Source organism: Vigna unguiculata, chromosome 6, assembly GCF_037176805.1.
Source record: "Vigna unguiculata cultivar grain cowpea cultivar isolate G323 ecotype 2 chromosome 6, ASM3717680v1, whole genome shotgun sequence".
NCBI lineage: Eukaryota > Viridiplantae > Streptophyta > Magnoliopsida > Fabales > Fabaceae > Vigna > Vigna unguiculata.
The window spans coordinates 5,984,183-6,007,986 of record NC_140797.1 but is presented as its reverse complement, the minus strand read 5'-3'; the positions used below and the strand labels follow the sequence as shown (position 1 = coordinate 6,007,986).

At 35.1% G+C, this 23,804-nt stretch overlaps 2 protein-coding genes across 18 annotated transcripts; both read left to right on the top strand.

Annotated features, from left to right (window-relative positions):
- Positions 1 to 2,288: 2,288 nt before the first annotated feature.
- Positions 2,289 to 4,795, top strand: LOC146885438 (uncharacterized). The gene is made up of 5 exons (XM_085674930.1): positions 2,289 to 2,544; positions 2,880 to 3,256; positions 3,325 to 3,548; positions 3,624 to 3,881; positions 3,970 to 4,795. Exons 1-5 carry the CDS (start codon positions 2,289 to 2,291, stop codon positions 4,793 to 4,795), a joined length of 1,941 nt encoding a protein of 646 aa, XP_085531056.1.
- Positions 4,796 to 6,034: 1,239 nt separating this feature from the next.
- On the top strand, positions 6,035 to 23,472 carry LOC114186532 (kinetochore protein). Of its 17 annotated transcripts, none has more exons than XR_014995835.1 (14): positions 6,035 to 6,401; positions 6,491 to 6,546; positions 6,652 to 6,691; positions 6,865 to 6,914; positions 6,993 to 7,085; positions 9,304 to 9,463; positions 10,888 to 11,126; positions 11,260 to 11,358; positions 11,994 to 12,127; positions 12,227 to 12,324; positions 12,556 to 12,652; positions 13,909 to 14,007; positions 19,224 to 19,363; positions 23,277 to 23,472. XR_014995835.1 is itself a non-coding variant. In XM_085674726.1 (13 exons), exons 1-12 carry the CDS (start codon positions 6,317 to 6,319, stop codon positions 12,857 to 12,859), a joined length of 1,263 nt encoding a protein of 420 aa, XP_085530852.1. In that variant the 5' UTR covers positions 6,035 to 6,316; the 3' UTR covers positions 12,860 to 12,902; positions 19,224 to 19,363. The 17 variants fall into 17 exon arrangements, 9 of the variants coding, with proteins under 9 accessions (XP_085530852.1, XP_085530853.1, XP_027930260.1 ...); XR_003605101.2 differs by lacking the exon at positions 23,277 to 23,472 and adding an exon at positions 14,417 to 14,470 and having other exon boundaries at positions 12,556 to 12,647; positions 19,224 to 19,338; XR_014995834.1 differs by lacking the exon at positions 23,277 to 23,472 and adding an exon at positions 14,417 to 14,470 and having other exon boundaries at positions 19,224 to 19,338.
- The last annotated feature ends 332 nt before the right edge of the window (positions 23,473 to 23,804 follow it).

The following is a 23,804-nucleotide window of genomic DNA, read 5'->3' as shown; positions in this document are numbered from 1 at the left end:
TATGTACATCCCCATATCCATCACCGTACTCAATTGAAAAAGTGGGGATTTCCCATACCCATACCTAGTCAATGCGGGAATTTCCCGTCAAAACGGGGACGAGTTGAAGCAATATCCACGGAAACGAATTTATTTACAATAGGCATGGGTATCATAATGGCATAAATATAAAGAGAAATTGAACTTTGACAAATAAAATTTTGATAAAATTACTGAATAGAGTAACTTATGAAAATTATAAAAGTAAAGTAATAAAATTTTAAACGTTTTTTTTTCACCAAAGGTTGTTTATTAAAATATGTCAAACCAAACTTTTTCAAATTATCATTTCTCAAAGGCTAAAATACTCCCTTGGTCCATGTTTTCGCTGGAAAATCTCAAATAGGTCCATAGTTTTTTTTTAATCTCAAATTGGTCCATAATTCTGCAAAATTGATTCAATTAAGCCCAATTCGTTAACGGCGTTAAGTTGAGTAACGATTTTTTGTATAACACTGTACACGTTTCAATGGATGGCTGATGTGGATTTATTTTTTAATTTGAACAGTACAAGGTGGAAAATAAAATATGAATTGAACAGAAATGTTTTTGATGGTCGTCGTTTTGTTTATTAATTTGGTAAGTATAACGTCGTTTTGGGTTGATTTTAAAATTAGGGATTAAGAGAAAAAAGGATTGCGAGTAGGGTTTGGGATTGCGACGAGGGATTGGGAAGGCAAGGCGGAGGAACGCAAGGCGGAGGAAGGCGCTGCCATTTTTCAACGTTGATTTCAATCTCCAGGCTTTATCGTGACGACATTGTTGAGCGAAGGTCATCTACATTGAAGGTTAGAAGTTGGATTTGGGAATTTTGTTTGTTATTTTCGTTGATTGGGGTTTAGGGTTTTTTCGACTTCGGTTTTTTAGTTTGCTTTGTTTTCATGGATGGAAGTGTGGGAGTGTTGTGTGATTGGGGTTTAAGGAGTTTCATTTTCCATTTTGTGTGTGGGTCTGTGGTCCCCCATTTGCTTTGAGCAGTGTAGTTTATATTATTTGTGGTCCCCCATATTAATTTGTCGGTTTGACGGTGGTATGGACGGTAATATGTGTATCCTTTTGTGGGCATTTTAGTTTCAGGTTGGATGTCTGAAGATCGTTTCGAAGTGGTGGTCCACCACTGTGGGCATTTTGTCAGTGATGGGAAGCTACGGTATGACGGTGGGGAAAGGGTGTCGTGGTTCTGTGATCCTGATACGTGGGGCTATTTCGAGATTCTGCATGAAGTACGAGAATTGGGACATCTTAATCCCAAAGAGTTGTGGTACTCTGTTGGAGGAGAGTCAGTGCTAGATGATAGGTTGGTGCAACTAGTTGATGACAAAGGCGCTATGCATATGGCCACCATATCTATGATAAATGGTGTTGTTCATCTTTATGTGGTGCACAGGATGACTGAACCTGAGGTTATTAACATGATCGAAGGGGGTGTGGTTGATAATGAAGGGGATAAAGAAGTGGAGGGTGATGCTGAAGTTGAAAAGGAGTTGGATGATGAAGTTAATGGACAAAAAGAGACAGATAAGGAGGATGTGGAGGTTTTTGATGCTGAAGTTGAAAAGGAGTTGGATGATGATGGAGAAAAATAGACTGATAAGGAGGATGTGCAGGAGGATGTGCATGAGGATGTTCAGGAGGTTCATGCTGAAGTTGAAAAGAACTTACATGAGGCAGATGAGGTGGAGGTGGTTGAGGTTTATGACGAAACCGAAGATAAGTCAGATGCAGATGGTGAGGATAGAAGGAGTAATGTTGCTGCAGAGCAGTTTTGTGATGAAGGGCTTGTTGATGTTAGTGTTGAAGCTGACGAGGAAGTTGAGCCATGGGATGGTCACGTGGAATGTGAAGTTGGTTGTACTCCAGAAGATATTGGAGGAGCAGGTTCTTGCAGTCAACCACAGTGTAGTAATTCAAGTGAGGATGAGGTTGTAGGAGTAGGATCTGGTGATGAATTTTCAGATATTGAGTGGCACTCAGATGAATTCCTTACTGCAACCGACACTGATGAGGAAGACAATGATAAAGAGAGTTATGGAAGCTTTCCAACCTTCTCAATGCCAAAAAGTATGGACCAATACAAATGGGAAGTTGGTACCTATTTCACAGAGAAAAAGGAATTTACATAAGCTATTCGAACATATGCATTGGCAAATGGAAAGAATTTAAGATTTGATAGAAATGACAAGAGTAGAGTTACTGTAAAATGTTTTGGTGCGGAGGGAAAGTGCAATTGGTATGCTTACTGTGCATATATGTCTGCAGTGAAGTCTTGGCAACTTAGGAAAATAATTGATGAGCATAGCTGCAATAGAGATTTTAATGTGAAGTTAATGAATGCAAAATGGTTGAGTAAGAAGATGGAAAAGACTGTTAGAGAAAACCCGCATACGAAGGTCATGGATATCCGTGACAAGGTATCTAGGAAGTGGAATGTTAGTATATCTAGAAATATGGCTTTCAGAGCAAAAGCAATTGCAAGAGATGCTGTTGATGGTTCATTCACGGAGCAATATTGTAACATCCCTGGCCCGCCAGACCATGTCAGGTTACTGCAGCCCAATGCACCCCAACCCCTCACCCTTCTCCGTCCATTCATACTGGGTGGGTTGTTGCCAGTGGGAATCGAACCCCCAACTGCAGCACAACTGGTAGCATCTGCTGGTGAGCCAGAGGTGTTAAAGGTCAGGTTGGGGGTTCGATTCCCACTGACAACAACCCACCCAGTATGAATGGACGGAGAAGGGTGATGGGTTGGGGTGTATTGGGCTGCAGACCTAACACAACCGGTTTGAGGGTGGCAGGTGGGATGCCTGGTAAGCCCAAGAGGATCCGGGGGTGTTACAAATATAGAAGAATATACGATTATGCACATGAACTTTTGAGAGGAAATCCAGGTTCCACAGTGAAGGTTAAAGTGGAAAACATTGATGGTGAAGTCATATTTAGTAGGTTTTATGCATGCCTAAAGGCATGCAAAGATAGTTTTGCCGCATGTAGGCCCATTATTGGAGTGGATGGCTGCTTTTTGAAGGGCAAGTATGGTGGAGAGTTATTGACAGCAGTTGGACGAGATGGCAATGACCAAATTTTGCCAATAGCATATGCGGTTGTAGAAGTGGAGAACAAGGACTCATGGAGATGGTTCATGGAGCTTCTGATAAATGATTTGGGTGGGGATACAGTCGGTGCATCATGCACCTTTATATCAGATCAGCAGAAGGTAATATTATAAAAAATGCTACTTTATGTCAGATGTATGTTGATAACTAAAGTTTATGTACTTCACAGGGTCTGCTTCAAGCTATCCAAGAACTGCTTCCTGGAGTGGATCAGAGATATTGTGTCCGACATCTCTATGCCAATTTTCGAAAGCAATTTCCAGGAAAAAATCTCAAGCGTCTCATGTGGCTGGCAGCATATTCCACATATCCACAAGGTTGGGAGAAAGAAATGCTGAAAATTAAGGAGCTGAATGAGGACGCATTCAAATACTTAATAGCGATTCCCCCAAGGTAAGTCAAATATTCATTGTTAGTTAATTGATTTTAGTATTTCATGACTTCATTTTCTGTGTACTGGTATGTTAGGTTCTGGTCAAGATCACGCTTCACTATAAGACCTCAATGTGACACTGTTGTCAACAACATGTGTGAGTCATTCAATAGTGTGCTACTTCACACTCGGACCAAGCCCATCATAAGCATGTTAGAGGATATCCGAGTGTACATCATGAAGAAATGGGCCAGCAATAGAAAAAAAGTTGCAGCTTATAAGGGGTCAATCATGCCAAAGATTCTGGATAGACTTAAACACGAATCAAAATTAGTGAGGCATTGGTTACCAAGGTACACTGATACTTTGATCCTTTTTTTTTGTCCTTTTAAGTTGGTCCCCTGTCATTACAAAATATGTGTATTTTGTGATTGTAATTAGGTGGGCAGGAGATAAGTTGTTTGAAGTTCGCCACACATCAGCACTTGGAGAGCAATTTGTGGTAAACATTGATAAAAGGGAGTGCACGTGCAGGAAATGGAGTGTCAGTGGAATTCCATGCTGTCACGCACTATGTGCAATCAAGTTTTTGAACATTAATGCAGAAGATTTCATTCCAGATTGCTTTAAAAAGTGTACTTATGAACAAACATATGCATCGATTGTTTACCCTATCAATGGTGAACAAGTGTGGGAAGTAACTTCTTATCCAGATGTCATGCCTCCAAAAAAACGTATCATGCCTGGAAGACCTAAGAAGAAGAGAAGATTGGAGCCATGGGAGTTAAAGAAAAATGATACACAAATGTCTAATGGAGGGTTTCGTAAGAGGTGTAGTGTATGCAGGGAACTTGGACACAACAGGAACTATTGTCCTATTCGACCACAGCAGACTGAATCACAACCTGCACCACAATCTGGCCCAACACTTAGTCCATCACAACCTGGCCCAATTGGTGCTTCATCACAATCTGCACCACAATCTGGGCCAGCAGCAGTTGCTCCACCGCAATGTGCTTCATCACAATCTGCTGCATCACAATCTGGGCCACCAACAGTTGCTCCACCACAATCTGCTTCATCAAATTCTGCTCCATCAAAATTTGGGCCAGCAACAATTGCTCCACCAAAATCTGCTTCAACACATTCTGCTCCTCCACAATCTACTCCACCAAGCCAACAAACAGCAGGGCCACCAAATAGGCGCCCAACACGTGCAGTCCAACCAATGAGGACCAAGCTACAAGTAAGAAGGGGACGTCTTTAGAAGACATGTTTTGATAGTGTTGATCCCATTTTGATTTTCTGCATCTGTTGTAATGATCAAACCAATGCCATTACTCTGTGCTGTTTTTTTGTTGATTTTATGCGTGTGCTGTAATGGTCAAACGAATTGATGTTTTGTGGTTTTTTTGGCTCTGTTAAGAGCATGGCTCTGTTATGTATGTTTGCAGTACATTTGTGATCAACACCTATATAACAGTTTGATATTATGTTGTCAAATTTGGTCTGATATAGCAATTTATTTATTCAATTATGATATGGTGTATGAGGCCAAAAGTTTGGGTCTGTTATAACAACACCAAAATTATGTGCTTAAAACAAACTTTCTCATTCAATACACAATCAAAGTTTTACAATGCATTATGGATTTTTCATCAACAACGAAAATAATATTACATTCAATACACAAACAAAACAAACCCCCCAAAATAACACCCTTATCCTATTTTCCAAATTCATGACAGATTTTTCTAAACTAAGAATTTTCATCCTTTGCCCGTACATTTCTTCCATATTCAGCACACTAAGATCCCTTTCTTCATTCTTCGTGACTGAACCAACAATTTCTTCATCTCCACTGAACCAACTAAAGTAATTGCAGCCAACCAATTGTTCAGAACCCCTCTGTCCAAAAACCATACACACAGTCGTCAAATATCTCCTGCTTAACTTAAACGAAAAAAATCAAAGTTCCATGGATCTTACCTTATACTTAGGACATCCCCAGAATTGTTTCCCCCTATTTTTAGGAGTTCTTGCAGTTCTCAAGACAGCTTTCTCACCACAATAGCAAACAACCATTGAACCCAACCTCTTTGACCCACCTCCATGACAAAAATCACTTCGATTTTGCACCCCCAACCCATTGCAGGAGCACGTCGACCATGAATGAGAAGAAGCCATAAACAAACTATTCTCTTCTCTCCTTTCAGTTCCTGCAACCCAAAATGCTAGGGCAAACTACTAGATGTTACTAAATAGGAGAAGACCACGTCATTTGCACTGCTTCTCACAATTAACTGACAGCAAAGCATGTACAAAACTCCAGGTCATCAGCAGTAAACGCCGTTTATGAAGAAATAACGGAATGGGCTTAATTGAATCAATTTTGCAGAATTATGGACCAATTTGAGATTAAAAAAATCTATGGACCTATTTGAGATTTTCCAGCGAAAACATGGACCAAGGGAGTATTTTAGCCTTTCTCAAATATAGAACAAACAAAATTAGGGGTATCGTGGTAGTGCAATATGAAGCACGCAGGCAAGTCACAGAAGAACTCCACAAATTTTCCTTGAAACGTGAATAACTACAAGACTTGTCACCACTCCTTTTGCTCCAAGTTGCTTTGCTTCAAACTTTTGAAATTCAAATGCAATGAAGTTTTGAATGTCATAACCAACATTCACACATGCAACACATTTGCAATCACAACAATCCTTCCATTTTTTTTCTACACCATCAACATTCAGCCTTCAGTGTTGTTGAGACGTTAAGCTGAGACATGAGAAGGCGAAGGCAACCAAAAACCCTAATCCCACTTCGCTTAATTTCGCGGCACAAACCAGACTCAGACGAAAGCATTTCTGGTATTTTTCTGCAATTCAGTCTCAAATCCTATTCTCAGTGCACACACCAATTTGCTTATCCAATCACCTCTTTCTTCATTTACCTCCAGATGAAGACGACGCCGTTTTCCCCAACAATGCGCTTTCCTCAGACACCATCCACAAGGTTCACACCCAAAAATTTTGTTCCAGTTGAATTTCGTTTTCTCTGCACATTTGCAAATGCAATCACTATCACTATTTCGTCTTTTTCTTCTTCTGATTTTTATAGCAAGAATTGCCTCTTGCTGTGCGGCTCGATATTCTAAAAGGTACATTATCTAACTGTTTTAGTTTCAATTAAAGCAGATATGTAGTTAGTTATTAAGGAACTATTTGAACAGGTTTCTCCATAATTTCTGAAAAACATTTCTGGATATGCTTGTCCAATTGAACTTAATTATTAATATTAATGATCAATTCTGAGAAGGGTACTGCTATACAGGAATCAGTGATCGGAATTTGTCTGCGAAAGGCACCAGTTCTTCATTTGAGGCATGTCTTTGGGTGGTTTTTTGGATTAGTTTGTTGTGAATAAAAGGAAATAACTGATGTGTTTATTGGGTTGATCAGAAACCGCTTGAAGATGAGGTTGAGATGCCTGACTTCAACGAGGGAGAGGTTGTTGCCAATTCAACTGATGAAGAAAACAATTCTGCAGACAGGGTACTCTTTAAAGTTCTGATAGAATGTTTTACTTCTCATCTTTCAACCATATATTTATTAGAAAACATCAATTTGGTTGCTCAAATGAAATTGGCATCATTGATGTTATTGTGCGTTAATTAGGTTGGTGCCTGATTTTGGTGTGCGTTGTCAAAAGTCAAAAGACCAAATTTATCCTCTTTGTAAGCTAGAGCTTTACAACATTTCCTCTAGCCACCTTCCATTAGCCTAGCTTCTGTTCTAGTTCACCTTTCACCACTCCAATTACCACTGCTACAAAGGCCTTAAACACTTGTTTCCATTCCATTTTTGCTGCCTATGAAGTTTCTACCTTCCATCACTTGTTCGAGCTCCATCAGAAGGATTTTGTTTACAACTTGTAAATGCCTCTCCCTTGGATCATGCAACTCACATCATAAGCTATGTCCAGTCTGGTGTCAGCTAAGTAAATGTCAGCTAAGTAAATGTTTATTCACAGTAGAACTATCTTTATTCACAGTAGAACAACTAATCATACCTCTTTCTTTGAGAAGATCAATACCATACTTTCTTTGGGAGATAAAGATGTCTTTCTTTAAGTAAGCTACATCAGTCCCAAGGAAGTATTTCAATTTTCCTAGATCCTTCATTTCAAATTGGATGGGAAGCTTTTCTTTTAGAACTTGTTTCTCGTGTTCATCATCTCCTGCAACAATCATATCATTAACATACACCAAGAGTAGTGTAAGCTTACCTTTTGGGGAATGCTTTGATGAACAAGGTATGGTCACCTTGACTCTGTCGATACCCCATGGAGATCATAACCTGATTGAGTCTACCAATCCAAGCATGAGAAGACTGCTTGAGCCCATACAAAACTTTCTTCAACCTACATACTTTATTCCCTTCTTCATTAGGCTTAAAACCTGAGGCAATTTCCATATAGACTTCTTCCTTTAATTGTCCATGCAGGAAAGCATTTTTCACATCAAACTATTGGAACTCTGAACCAAAATAAGCTGCCAATGAGAGAATGATTCTAACTGTATGCAGACAAAACAACTATGATGACTCAGAGTAAATACATCAGAGATTTGCTACACAAGACAAAGATGGAAGAAGCCCAACCAATTTCTTCACTGATGGCCTCTTCTTGCAAACTATCTAAATATGGATCAAAAGTTTTCTCTAGCCCAACCTTATATAGATATGTTGTTGAGTCTCTTCAATATGCTACTCTCACAAAGTTGGACATCAGTTATGCAATTAATAAGGTTTGCTAATTCATGGCAAATCCTCTTCTTACTCATTGGACAATTGTTAAAAGACTTCTTTGGTATCTTAAAGGTACTATTTCCTATGACTTACATTTGCAACCTACTGCTAATGATAAGTTCATTTCCACAACAGCCATTGTGATGTTGAGTAGGCATTAGATGTTGATGATAGAATATCAACGTCTGGTTTCCTAGTGGTCTCACAATCAACAAATTATGGCTAGATCAAGCATAAAAGTTGAATATCGCAGCCTTGCTCAATCTTTAGCTGAAGTTTAATGAATTCAAGATCTCCTTAAAGAACTCTCTATTTCTTTTGCTATGTCTATCATGATGTGTTACAATCAAAGTGCTGTGGCCATAACACACAAACCAGTTTTTCACTCTTAAACAAAGCATATGGAGATTGACTTCTTTTGTGTTCATGATCAAGTTCTCACAGAGCAACTAGAAGTTTGTCACATTCCAAACCTCGATCAATGGGCCGATGCTCTCACCAAGTCGTTGTCCTCTAGTCTCTTTGAGCTTTTATGTTCCAAACTCAATGTCGGGAACTTTGTTTGTAAAACTCCCTCACCTTGAGTTTGAGGGGGGTATAAGAGAGATGTAATAACATTCGGTTATTCAACGGGATGTTAGTTTTCTATTTTTTCTGTTTTCCTCTCTTTTTCTGTTTTGAGATGCAACACTATAGGCTCTTTGACCTATATATACCTTCTCTGTACTCTTTGTTGATATGAAAATAAAGAATATAGTTTCAGTTTTATGATTATCTTTCTATACCATACTCTTGTTTAATATATACTATACCAAACTATCATTGACCAACTAAATGCATATTCAAGAACAATGAGTATAATTTCCTTAATTTGTGATCTTGTATGATTGACGGTGTTAATGTGTATCTTCCAGGAGCTAATTTGACTGTTCATTCTTTATTTTTTATTTTTTTCTTATTAAAGGATAACACTGCCGTAACAGCCCTGCAGCTTCGCAAGTATGGTCCACAATCTATCAGAAACAAACACATTAGAGATATGACCAGAATTTCTGAAGCATCGCTACATTACAAAGGAAGCGTGTCAGGATCTCATGTGACCTGCCCCAAAGCAAATATATCTGGTATGCGTTTGAAACAGAATACAATTTTTTCTGAACTAGACCATTTTCCAAAGAGATTCATCCGTATACTGGGCTACTAGTTTCAGGTTTTTGCAATACCATTCGGCATTTATTCTGTTCTCCTTGCTACATCTCATTTGGGTAAAATAAAGTGTGCATGAACAAAGGACTTCTATTGTTAGGGAATATTCTATCAGAAAGAAGTTGAATTTATGAGTTCTCCTTACTCCTAACCTGTAACTGATATGAGAGAACTGCAGTTTAGTTTAGGCCACTGGTTGTTACATTATATAGGTTCTGTGCTACTATGAGCATCCATAGGGAGAACTATTAGAGGGTAGTTTTACTCGTGTTTTTCACTGTACATCAGTTGTATGATAGTTTATTTTCTTTTCCTCTGTACAGCAGTAGTTTGTCAGTGTCTTTTTGGTGTGTAAGTACAACTAACTAACTGACTAGAGTATTATTAGTATATTATGTGTAATTACAACTGACTAATTGATAGTTAGTTACAGTGTATTTCTTTCTGTTACAGTTTAGGTTTTGTTTCTAAGCTGTCATCTTACTAATAGTTAGAATTTGTTTTTCTTCTGTTACTGCTAAGGAACTGTATTCCTTAAGGATTCAATACAATAGTGCTTCAGATATTGTCTTTATTTCTTCTCATCTATTCTGTCTCTCTGTTCTTATCACCAGGCTGGAACTGCTTGTCACATTATATAGATTCTGGGCATCCGTATGGAGAACTAACTGAAATTTTAACGTGTTTGTTGTTTTGGTTTTTTTTTTATCTGGGCCATGAGTTTGTTGTTTTCCTTGCAATAGTTTTACTATATAGAGCAGTTTTTGATGACCTTTATCCCCCTTGTGGGCTTATCTTTAGTATAATTGCAACAGCTCTAATTATCAAATCAGAATATGAATTTGTGTAGTCTAATTTTTTATGTTCCTTTAGAAATACCTTGTATGGATTTGGAATCTTGTTGACTATTCATTTGGAAGTGGTACATGGAAATGTAATCTGTATCATGTATGGGCTTGAATTATTTTTTGTACTTTTTTCACTATTTATTCATGTGTTTTCTTAGAACGGAGTTCATAACGTTTCATGTAATACATCATAATGTTTCATGATGATTTTCTTTTTGTTGAAAATACTCATTTGATAGATAAATGATTTTTTTTGTACTATCTAGATGCATCCTAATGTTGGTGGACTACTGTGGAGATAATTGTTGTTCCCTAAAGAAGTTTTTTCTCTTTGTTGGTGTTGTAGTATTGTTATCTAGCTTTAAGTTTGTGTCTCCTGGATTACAATACAACTGTTCAATTCTTGATGGTTAATTAATACCTGAAGTATTATTTCAAGTTGATAGCAGTTGCACGGATTTGGAAAGCTAAACCAAAATTTTTATTGGCATCAGGGTCACGTAAATGTGGGGGCATTGGTCCTTCAGTCCCCCAGATCGACAGCTTGCCTGAAATTTTGAAAGCGGTTGATCCTAGGAGTTCTGGAAATTTAGAGGAAAATCATCTTGAAGATGACGACAAAATTGAAGTAAATTCAGACACTGAGCCTGATGAAACAGAAGTTTTTCCGCATGAGTTTAATCTCACCTCAGTGAATGGGGTCTTTAATAACCTCCAAGATAAAGCCAATCAGGTGGGTAGAAATTTTGAAATGCTTCCGGTACTCTTAGACCTATCCATTGATTTGTTTCCCGTATGAGGTCTTTCTTGCATCCATATTCCAATATTTTCTGAATGATCCTTAAAGAAGAGGAAATTTAGTGCAGCTTTTGCAGAAAAGTAGTAGACCCCACTTAAAAGAGACAGCTGTTGACAGTGAAGATTTCTCAGAGCCCGTGGAAAGTGGATCATCAAGTGACAATGAGGTATATAACTATATATGCACTATGACTTTACTTTTTAGTTTAGTGTCATGACTTGCAGTTAGGATATAAGGAGAAGGGGAGTTGGTTAAGATAGTCAGATTAATGAGTTAACTGAGATACTTAGAATATTTATGAATTGGTTAGTTATTTAGAAGGGTTAGTTAGATATGAATACGTTAAGAAGGATAAAAAATATCCAGAGTTGTTATTCTGAGTTAAGCATGAGCTCTTTGTTTCTCCTGATTGTTAGATATTGTTAGAAATTGTTAGTCACAATATCTTATGTTATTTACCATATTATGTGTATTTGGGCTTAGTCCATATTTCCCTGTATTATTCTTCATTATAAATACATTACCCTATGGGTATTTTCTACACAAGGGGAATTAACCTTATACCTAGTCTTTCATTACTTTGACACTGTATAAAAGAAAGAAGCATAAGCTCTTTGTTGAAGGGGAAACCCATGTAGGAGAGGGGATTGATATATGTTCATTTATTGATCGAGCACTAGCTCTTTGTAAAAGGAGAAACCCTTGAAGGAGACAAAGAGTTCTCTTCTTTTTCTTGTTTTTTTCTTTCTCATTTCAGTTCGTGGTTCCTAACACTTGCTGTACATCTACTTATTTTTACAGGCAAGTTATCAACAAATAAAAAATGCCTTCCCTGTAAAGAAAATGCAGTCCATGACAGAGCTATTTCTGGAAGCTCTTGGGACATCCTCTGTTATTATTGAAGGGATTCATGTTGGAGCTCATAATTCATTGAGGTATGAAATAGTAGTAGCTTCCTGGAACTTTTATGCAACTAAATATGAATTTGTATTAATTCTGAATTCAATGTCTGGTTATCTTGCCAAATTCTGCAGTGATGGATTATCTGGAAAACTACAGCAGATGATGCTAAAAGAAAAAGAAACAGACATGGACTTCTGGAAAAAGTTAAAAACTGGAGCTAGGCCAGATAGTAAAACTTTTGATTTTACTTTCTCTGCATTTTCCATTCTTATCTAAGTAAAACACCATTTAAGACTTATTTCATTACTGAAACAATCATTTGGTAATAGTATTTCATTTTTGATCCTTTTTGAAGCAGAGGGGAGGAGGGGGGGGGGGTGCATAAAGTAGAACATGAACCCCTGATTTTACACAGGTGTGTATGCTTCTTTGTTTTGCTGATAATGAAAATAATTCCCAGGTGAACTTGGCTGCTTTGATGTAAAAATCCTTTCAAGATACCACGAAGGAAAGCTGACTGTTTGTCACTGCTCATTTGGCAAGTGCAGAGAGGTGAGGTGAAGTTTTAAAAATCAACTTATTTTAACATAACTTTGATCTCCATATGTTGTTTTAGATTCTTATATTATTGTGATAGGCCAAATTGTGGTAGGTCTTTGAAGGTCTATTATAGAAACTGGATCAGAAACATACGAAGGATGAGGTTTACAGAAAGGCTGAATAGTGTATATTTCCAAAGTGGAAGATATTACAGAAATGAATAACCCTTGTTCTTCAACGGATCAGTATCCTCCCAACATATATGTTGTAAGTAGGATATTATATGCATTACTAGAAGTTAGTAGACTATTAAACGTATTACTAGAAGCTAACTAGAAGCTAATAGAAGATTCTAGAAATCTCCTTGTAATTATAATTTTAGGGTTAGAGTTGTCTATATATAGAGACTAATGTACTGTTTCAAATGAACCAATTGAATACAAATCTTATTTCTTTTATATTAATTCTTTCTAGTTGGTATTAGAGCTCCTGATCTTGGGAGCCTTGCTTCCACATTTCTTCTTTACCGTCTTAGTTACAGTTCCTTTTAGAGTTGCTTAAAGTGCACCCATTTCCTTTAAAATATTGGGATTGCCTAAAGTGCACCTAACTCGTGGTTTTATCCACACTGTTGTCCACTGGAGTTGTTGCCATACCTTCGTCGGACCTCGCCGGACCTTCATTGGATCTTCGTCGGAGCTTCATTGGATCTTCGTCGGAGCTATTGTCGAACCCTCACTGGAGTTGTTGTCGTTGTCGCCACCACTGCCACATTTAGAGCTTTTTTGTCTTATTGTTCTCGTTTAATTAAGAGGGGGCTAAGGAATCCTATTATTTACCTAAGCATGGGAGTTCTTATACATGCTCTACGTGTTGAAATTGAACGCTTGAAACCTCTTATACAGTCTATCAGTAAGTCACCTTCTGGTACTAGCTCTCTAGCTATGACCGATAAAAACTTCAATTCACCTTTTAATGTTTCTAAAACTCTATGTAAGGACTCTTGGGTTCTCGACTCTGGTGCCACAGACCATATGACCCCTCATTCATCTCTCTTAACATCATATGTTTCTCTTTTTGGAAACTACATTACTGTTGCCAATGGGACTCATAGACCAATAACTGGATGTGGTAATGTTTCCCTTTTGCATCCTTGAATCTTAAAGATGTTCTTTATGTTCCAAACATTTCTAATAATCTTATTTCTGTTAATAAACTTACCCATGACCTAAAGTGTTTTATAACCTTCTTTCCCACTCATTTTGTTTTCCAGGATCTTGTCATGGGGAGGACGATTGGAACTGATAAGGAATAGGGGGGTTGTATTGTTTTAACAACTTGGGAACTAAAGATAGTATTACTGCCCATACAGGTACCTCTTGTCTCCAATCTTGCACTACTTTTGAGTCCTCTCAAATTTGGCTTCTCCATTGTCGCTAGGACATCCCTCCTTTCCCGTTCTAACGTTCATGTTCCCTTCCTTATTTTCCAAATGGGATGTCAATTAAACGTTTATGCTCTAATTATGGGTGGGAATATGTAAATCATGACATGTCTAAACTCCTTGAATATTAATTGTGAACCTGACTTTGATGACTTGCCCTTGCCTTGAGAAAAGGAGCTCGGTCTTGTACCAAGTATCTAATTTCTCATTTTGTGACTACTAAAAACCTATCTATGCAGCACCAAAGTTTCCTCTCTGCCATTGATACAATTAGAGTCCCTACTTCAGTTGAGGAAACATTAATGTTGTTTTTGGTGCATGAGATGGATTTGTGCAGATGGATGCAAAGCCAAGAAATGAAGAGAATGCACGAAAAGCGATGAACAAAAAGGTAATGAAAAACGAAAAATGAGACATAATTTTCTTTGCTAACTTTTTTCACAATAATAGCAAAGATTCGCAAAGAAACTTGCTGAAATATAATAAAATGTTAATAAAAATTTACAATTACCATATTTCTACTTTGTTTGCAGCAGGATAAACTTATTTCACATAATATCCATAAATATAAAATAAATATAACTAATAAAATAGTATAATATAATAAAATAAAAAAAAACAATTATTATTATTTACACAAAAATAATATAATTACAAGATAATAAAAATAATAACTAATTATATTTTTGTAATTTTAAATATAACTTAAACATTATTGTAAGATAATGTATAAAAACAAATCGATTCATTATATATATATATATATAACCGAATCTATTCATTATATGTATAATAATTATTTCGTTTTATTGTAAATATATATAATAGTTAAATATTAATTATATGTATGTTATAATAATAATTATATATATATATATTATATAATAATAATTATTATAAAATACATATAATTAATATATAATTGTTATATATATATATATATATATATATATAAAATTATTATTATAATATACATATGATTAATATATATAACTTTTTTTTTTTAATAATAATAATAATGATAATAATATTATTATTATTATTATTATTAGTGAGAAAAACAAATTAAAATAATTGTGGTTTTGTAATATGTTATATGTAAAGTTTTTTAAATGAATTAAATATATAAAATCAAATAAATTTAAATAGAAGTAGAGATATTTTTTGTTTGTTAAATTAAATAGTGTATATTATAAATTATTTCAAGTTATCATTGAAAATATTTATAAAGTGTTTCAAGTTATTAATGATACTATTAATAAGTTATATTTTTCTAATTCTAAATAATAATTTTAATTTTATTTAAACATCATTTTTTTTATTTACATTATATTTATTATGAAGGGTAAAGTAGTAATCATACAATTTAATCTATCAAAAATAAAAATTTATTAAGTTTTATCAATAACATCATACATAAATTCTCACAAACTTTCCACTCACATCCACTTAAATCACACTATCTCTCCCTTAATCCAAACACCCTCATCCTCACCTTCAAATCAATGCAAATCCACTCTCTCAAATCCACACCCCAATCCAAACACAACATAAAGGATGAGAATTGGGTTCTAGCCGTGAATGAAGAGATAAGTGCCTTAGAAATAAACCAAACATGGGAAATTGTTAATAGGCAACTGCATAAAAATGCATATGAATGCCTTAGAAAAGAACCAAACATGAGAAATTGTTAACAGGCCACTGGATAAAAATGCAGTAGAATGTAGATGGGTTTATAATGTAAAGTATAAATCTGATGGTACATTAAAACATTACAAAGCAAGGTTAGTAGATAAAGGATTTACTTAGGCTTATGGTGTTGATTATGAGACATTTGCTCTAGTGACAAAGATGAATACAATTAGAATCATTCTCTCGTTGGTTGCTTACTTTGGTTGGGAATTACAACAATTTTGTGTGAAAAATGATTTCTTGCATGGACAATTAGACTAAGATTTCTATATAGAAATTCCTCCAAGTTTTAGGCCTATTGAAGAAGGGAGTAAAGTATGTAAGTTGAAGAAAGGCTTGTATGGACTAAAGCAGTCACCTTGTACTTGGTTTGGTTGACTCACTCATGTTGTGATCTTCATGGGCTATCGTCATAGTTAGGGTGACCATACCTTGTTCATCAAGCATTCCCTAAAAGGTAAACTTACACTACTTTAAGTCTAGGTTGATGATATGATTGTTGGAGGAGATGATGAACAATAGAAACAAACATTGAAAGAAAAACTTGTTGCTCAATTTGAAATGAAAGATCCAGGAAAGTTGAAGTACTTCCTCAAGATAGAAGTAGCTTACTCTAAGAAAGACATCTTTATCTCCCAAAGAAAGTATGTTCTTGATCTTCTCAAAGAAATATGTATGATTGATTGCAAGACCACTGAAGTTCCTATAGAACAAAACCATAAAATTGGGAGTGAGGAAGGAAGTTTTTCTGTTAATAAAGGCCAATATCAAAGACTTGTTGGAAGCTCATTTACTTAGCTTACACTAGATCAGATATAGCCTATGCAGTGAGTGTCGTCATTCAGTTCATGCATGATCCAAAGGAGAGATATTTACAAGCTGTAAACAAAATCATTCAATATTTGAAGACAAGTCTGGGAAGGGGATTATTGTTCAAGAGAAATGTAAAATTAAAAATGGAAGTGTATACTAATGCAGATTACGCTGGGTTTGTCACATATAGGAAATCTACCACATGATATTGCATGTTCTTGGGTGGAAATTTGATGACTTGGAGAAGTAAGAAACAAAATGTTGTTACAAGGTCTATGCAGAGGCTGAGTTTTGAGTTATTGCATAAGGGGTGTGTGAAGAACCTATGATCCATTATTGTGATAATAAGTCAGCTATTAGCATTGCTCAAAATCCAATTTAGCATAAAAGGACCAAACACATAGATATAGGCCGACACTTTATTAAAGGGAAACTGTATAGTGGTCTTATCATTACTTCTTATGTCCCTTTTGGGCTTCAACTAGCAGATTTGTTTACATAGGGTCTTCCTACTTGAACGATTTCATGATCTCACATGCAAGCTAGGAATGATAGATATCCATTCACCAGCTTGAGGGGAAGTGTTTTAAGTAGGCTATTAAATGTATTACTAGAAGTTGGTGGAATATTAAATGTATTATGAGAAGCTAATAGAAGATTCTAGAAATCTCCTTGTAATTATTACTTTAGGGTTAGAGTTGTTATATATAGAGACTAATGTATTGTTTCAAATCAACCAATTGAATAAAAGTCTTATTTCTTTTATATTAATTCTTTCTAGTAATTGTTACATGTGGCATCAATTGTTCTGCGACGAAGGCCAATTGGGCTGAATCACAATCCAATCGTGGTGTTTGAGCTGTTACACCTTTAAGTAAAAAGAGTTGTATCATAACTAATAGTTATAGCTTTTAGCCTAGTGGTAAGCTCTTGATCCAACAATTGATATCAGAGCCAAGGTCATGAGTTCGATTCTCGGTGGACAATTGTTAAAGGGGAGATTGTATAACTAATAGCTGTAGCTAAGTTTACAGAAAGGCTAAACAATGTATATTTCCAAAGTGGAAGATATTACATAAACGAATAACCCTAGTTCTTCAACGGATCAATCCTGCCATCATATATTTTCTCATGCCCCCGTTTCTCTCCCCCAGGGGTATTTTTACACAAATCTCTTATTGTCAATTATAGATTGATACGATAATCTTGGAAAATATTAAAAAAGATAGTCTTGTTATATTATAACCGAAAATTTGGAGATAAAAGATGATTAAGTCAGTTTTTCAGTATTCTCAATATCAACTGATTTAATCTACAAACCAAATATTGTAAATACGAGAATAGTCCAAAAGTCATGGACACTTGAATGCTCTAGTTTGAGGCCTAAACTTTGAATTGGAACAATAACTAATTCCTAATATTTGTAACTACATCAAAAGCTCTATTTCCATTTCCCTTATTTTTTCTCTCATAAAACCTTTGTTATAGGAGTCCGCGACATATGAGTTTATGTCAGATAACAAGATAGAATGCAGTTATAATTTATTACAAGACAGTTCTGTTTTTACATGCCACAGTAACCCGTCATTTCTACATGTGCACTTATTACTTAGTGTCAGAAGAGTGCAGTAGCCGTTTAATATTATTTGGCAGTTACTTTATTAGTGTTAGATATTGTTTAAATATTGTTTGATATTATTAAGATATTGTTAGATATTGTTAATCACAATATCAAACAATATCTTCTATTTACTGATTTATTTTCAGTTACTCTTTTTTAACTGTACCTCTTTCTACTATAAATAGATTACCCTATGTGTGCTTTATACACAAGGGAGATTAATCTCAAATTCTATTTTCTTTATTCTCAACAATTAGATAGTTGATATTTGTATGTCTTTGTGTAAGAATTTGCATGTATGTTTAAAAAGGGACTCTGTTAGGCTAAGGCCAGTGTTTATGGGATTGTGCTCTAGTTATATTTCAATCCAGAATTGTTATTGATAAAATTATCCTATTTGTATATGCAATCTCTTGAGTCTAACATATATCCACTAAAGTTTATACTTTATTCTCAGTATAAGGTTTGGATGTCCTAAAAGGGTGACCAATCTGATAATTTTATTAATAGATATTTGCATTTAAAAAACTTCATTTTTCTTTAAATACTTGTTGGCATTTAGATTTTTAGTTTTATTAATTACATTTATTAATTGTTTAAAATTTCAAGTAGCTGTGCCTGAATGATTTCCTGATTGTCAATCTATTTTATTTCATTAAGGTAATTAAGAAAAAAGATGGTAATGACTGCCTCACTAATTCCTGCCATTTATGAATAGTTTGTATGGTGGAAAAACTCCCAACGTCTATATTCGTTGGATTCAAATCCTGGTGGGATAAGGATTTCGTTGTTGCTGTTACGTAAAAAAAACATGTTACTTGTAGAGGTAGAATATGACAATGTGCTCTTGGAAAAGCTAGAATTAGCTGTTATTCTATTTGATTTATTTTGCTTCACTTGAGCACATAATGTGACAGGATCACTTTATTTGAAATGGAATGATAACCTGCATTTCAGACATATCCAATATTTAATGCTGATCAGAAAATTGATCGAAGGTGATTGATTATTTTTGCAGAATTTTCTGTTACAAGATAATTCTGAAGGAATGGGGTTTGGTGGCAGCAAAAGCAGCCAAAGAACCATTATCTTTAGCCCAAGGGTTTGCAACAATGTTGACCTTGTAGTTGGGAATGTGATCCGAATTCACCCTCCATGGTAAGATTGTAGAGTTTTCAATTTCTTTAGTTATTGTTGAATATGGAAAACCATAAACAAAATATAACGTTAAATATGTTTTTAGATCCTAAATTTTGATGCAAAATTCGAAGTCATTCTTGTCTTAAACTTTGATAGAATTTGATTTCCAAAATTTTAAAATGAATAGTTAGTCCTCCTGAACAAACTGTGTTAAGTTTTTTGGGCATGTCAAACAACATTTCAAGTTAGCATTTGAGCTGTTTACACCATTTGATACTTTTTAACTCAAATGTCAACTTGGAACACCGCTTACCACTCTAAACAATCAACGTCATTGTGTTAAGAGGATTATATCCATTCGTTTTTTAAGTATGAAGACCAAATGTATCCAAGATTTAAGATGAGAAATTTCAATTTCATATCCAAGTTTAGGGATTACAAACACATTTAAACCAAAAATAAATTCTGAAAAGTATTGTTCATCATTTTTTACTGTCCACAAAGAGGAGGTATATATATATATATATATATATATATATATATATATATATATATTCAAGGTTGTCATACTCGAGAGAGTTTAACAAACTCGGATTGTAAACTCTAAAGAGTTCACTTTAAAAAAATCATTTATTGATGAGTTAACAAATTAAAGTTTGTGCGAATTCATCGAGTTCAATCTTGAGTCTACTGAGTTTACACAAAAAATGAGTTTGCTTTCGAGTTAAAAAAGAAGTTATTAGTAAAAACATAAACTCACACATTTAAGGAATTAAAGTTTGATAACCATGTGTGTATATATATATATATAACAGAGCACTAGCTAGGTGTCATGCATACAAAATGTGTCAGCCATTCCTAATAGAATGCACAAAATAATATAACAAAAAATGCAACACGTAAACAAAATAAAACAGATAAAATCAGAGAATCAGAACAAAAATATATTCCTTGATATTCCCTAACAGTTCCCCTCAAACTTAAGGTTATGGAAAACATTGAGTTTGTCACGCAGAGGACAAAAACAACTTTGAGAGAGTTTGGTGAGGTGATCAACAACTTGATCAATAGCAGGGATGTGAGGGACAATTAAATACTGATTATGGACTTTCTCACGAACAAAGAAGTCCTCAAGCTCCATATACTTTGTGCGACAATGCAAAAAGGATTATGGCTGAGAGCAACAATGCTTTGCTTATCAAAGAGAATTACTAGTGTAGTACAACTGATGTGGAGTTCCTTGAGAAGTGAATGCAGCCTAAGAATTTCAGAGCAAAACTTCTGTATTCAGCCTCAAACATTGGAACGAGCAACCAAAGTTTCCTTTCTAGACCACTAGGAAACCAAATTAGGTCTAAAAAAATACAAAGAATCAGAGGTGGACCGATGATCATCTATATCCAAAGCCCAATCAATATCACCGTATGCATGTAAAATGTAACAACCATTAGAGAGTTGCAGGGCGAAGTTGTAGACCATGAGAAAGAGCCTTTTAAGCAGCGGAGTATACGTTTGACCACTTTCTAGTGTTCTAAGAAAGGTTGAGCCATGAATTGATGGACCTTGTTCACACTGTAACTGATTCCAGTCCTTGTAATAGCCACATATTGTAAAGCACTAACAAGGGAACGATAAAGAACAAGATCATCCATGTAACCAGAACCAAGTTTAGACAGTTTAAGTCCTCCTTGAAAAGGAGTAGATATACCTTTTGCACCAATCATGCCAACTTTATCAAGAAGGTCCCAGATATATTTTTCTTGAGATAAAATTAGAAGCCATTAAGAACCATTTGACCTCAGTGCCAAGGAAATAATCAATATCACCAAGTTGTTTTAGAGCAAACACAAAGTACAATTTGCAAAGTTTGTAGCAGAGAAGAAGAACATGTCAAAATGATATCATCAACGTATATAAGAACATAGATACATCTTTCAACAGAGTTAAAGACCAGTAATCATCACATTTGCTTTGAACAAATCCAAACCATAAGAGTGGAAGTGAGTCACTCATACCAGACTCTCGAAACCTGTTTCAAACCATAAATGGTTTTATGAAGTTTGCACACTAAACTGGAATCTGGGTTCTCAAAGCCAGGGGGCAAATCCATGTAGACTCTTCTTGGACAATACCATTCAAGAAGGCATTATTAACATCAATTTGTTGAATATACCACTGATTTGTAAAGAGTGAGAATGATGTAACGGGAGAAAATGTCTCTAAATAATCACAGCCAAATTTCTTATGTATATTTATTGTAAGTACCATCAACATTTATTTTAACATGAAAGATCCTTTTGCACCCAATATATGTGTGGCCAGGAGGAAGAGAAGTGAGGTTATTAGCCATCTATGCATCATTCTTATCGTGCATGGCTTGCCACCAAATAGGAGAGAACAAGACTTCTTGATAGTTAGTTGGTTCAGGAAGGGTAGGAAATTGTTTAGGCTTAACAATCCCAAAATGTGGAACGAGTTTGCATGGTATGAGTGGAAAAAGTAGATGGAAAAGGATGTTCAACTTGGTGAATAAATTGAGTGGACCAAGAACCTGTAGTATCAGTTGGAAGAGATGAGACAAGAGGTAAAACAATAGTAGATGAAGGGGTAGCATGCTAAATGGGAGAGTGATCATTAAATGGGAGAATGATCATTAATAGAAGGAAGCATTACAAGTGGAATGGAGCGAGAATGAGATACCAATGGTGTGGAGGAAACTGTGTTGTAAACCAAAGGAAAGGTATTTTCCTCAAATAAAACATCTTTGGAGATAAAATGTTTGTCATTGAAATCAAGACATTGTAGAATTGACGACTTAGGAGAGACAACTGAGGAGAGACAACTAGGTAAAGTGAGGAAGGAGAGGTGAACCAAGAGAGCCTTTTAATAAAACAAAATGATCAGCCTAGGATTTAACAAAATAAATAGAGGGATGAAATTCTAGTTTGTTGTTGATGAATGAGATGAAAGACTCGTATTCAACGGGAGACCTTCAAAGATGGAGTATGCAGTTGTTCATATTCAAGGACAGGATCACCGATGGAGTTGAGGGTATTGACAAGAGTTTTAATGTGGAGGGGAAACGCATTAATCGATTTTTCTCCTTTCTTCAAGGTGCGCAACTCATTTCTCAATTGTCGAGCTTTGGCTCTGGTTTGTGAGTTAAAATGAGAATGAATTTTGTCCCAGAGTTGAAAGGAGTGTTTGCATCCAATAACACAAGTTAAGAAGGCAACCGATGAAAACGACTGCAACAACAAGAGTAGTTGGTCTTGAGTCTCCCAAGCACCGAACTCAAGATTTTCAATTGCAGATTTGCGATAAGATGACAGAAACTGAAGGAGAATCTAATGATTTACCACCTTGCGGCGGGGATGGTAGGCTTTGATGACTGATTCAACCAGCTGTTTCAAGAGGAGGAAATTGGTGTCTGAGAGCTTCTCTAATAGTGTAGACTTGGGTTCGGAAATAGTCCCCATGAAACAAAGATAGCAACAAAAAAATAACGACAGGATCTCGAAAAAGAATTCAACGATACCTTGTTGAATATTAAATCTAGAAATAAAATATATTCTGAAAGTATTGTCTATCATTTTTATTGCCCACAAAGAAAAAGTTCGTGGGGTATATATACACACACACACACATATATATATATATATATATATATATATATATATATATATATATATATATATATATATATATATATATATATATATATAACATGCGTCATCCATTCCTAACAGAACGCACAAAGCTATATAACAGAACATGCAACACGTATACAAAACAGAACTGAGACAAAATCAGAGAACAAAAACAGAAAGATATTCCCGAACAGTTGTTGAATTGAACTGTGCTTAATTTTGACTTGGCATGAACTGCTTGTGTTGTTTCTTGATCTCTGATATGGTTTTGGTTTTGACAGGAAGGAAGTTCAAGTGGGAAATGATAATATTATCCTGTGCACTTATTTCTCATAAATTTAATGTCCACTTTTAATTCATTTTATAGAGAATTAATAATGTATTACGACAAATGTTAATTGTATAGAAAGTTTAAAAGAAATTAAAAATCAAAAACTTGATCATATGTATCAAATTATAGAATTTCAAATTTTCTCATCTCTTTTCGTTTGTTCGAGGTGTCACTAGCTCTACTAGCGCTAGGGCGTTAATAGTGTAAAATTATTGTCTAATTCATATATAACAAAAGTGCAATATATATTATTTTCAAAATGTACTAGAATATAAGTGATTTAATCACCTTTTATTATTTTTAAATTTTAACAAAACTTTGCATATTCATGATGATATTTATAACTTATATGTTGGATTTGCAAAATTTACTTAATAGAAAGGTATTGATTTTGTAGTAGATATTAAATTATCTCATTTGAAATTTAAGAATTTAAATTTTGAACATGTAGGGATTTTAAATCAAAGTGCTTTAAATT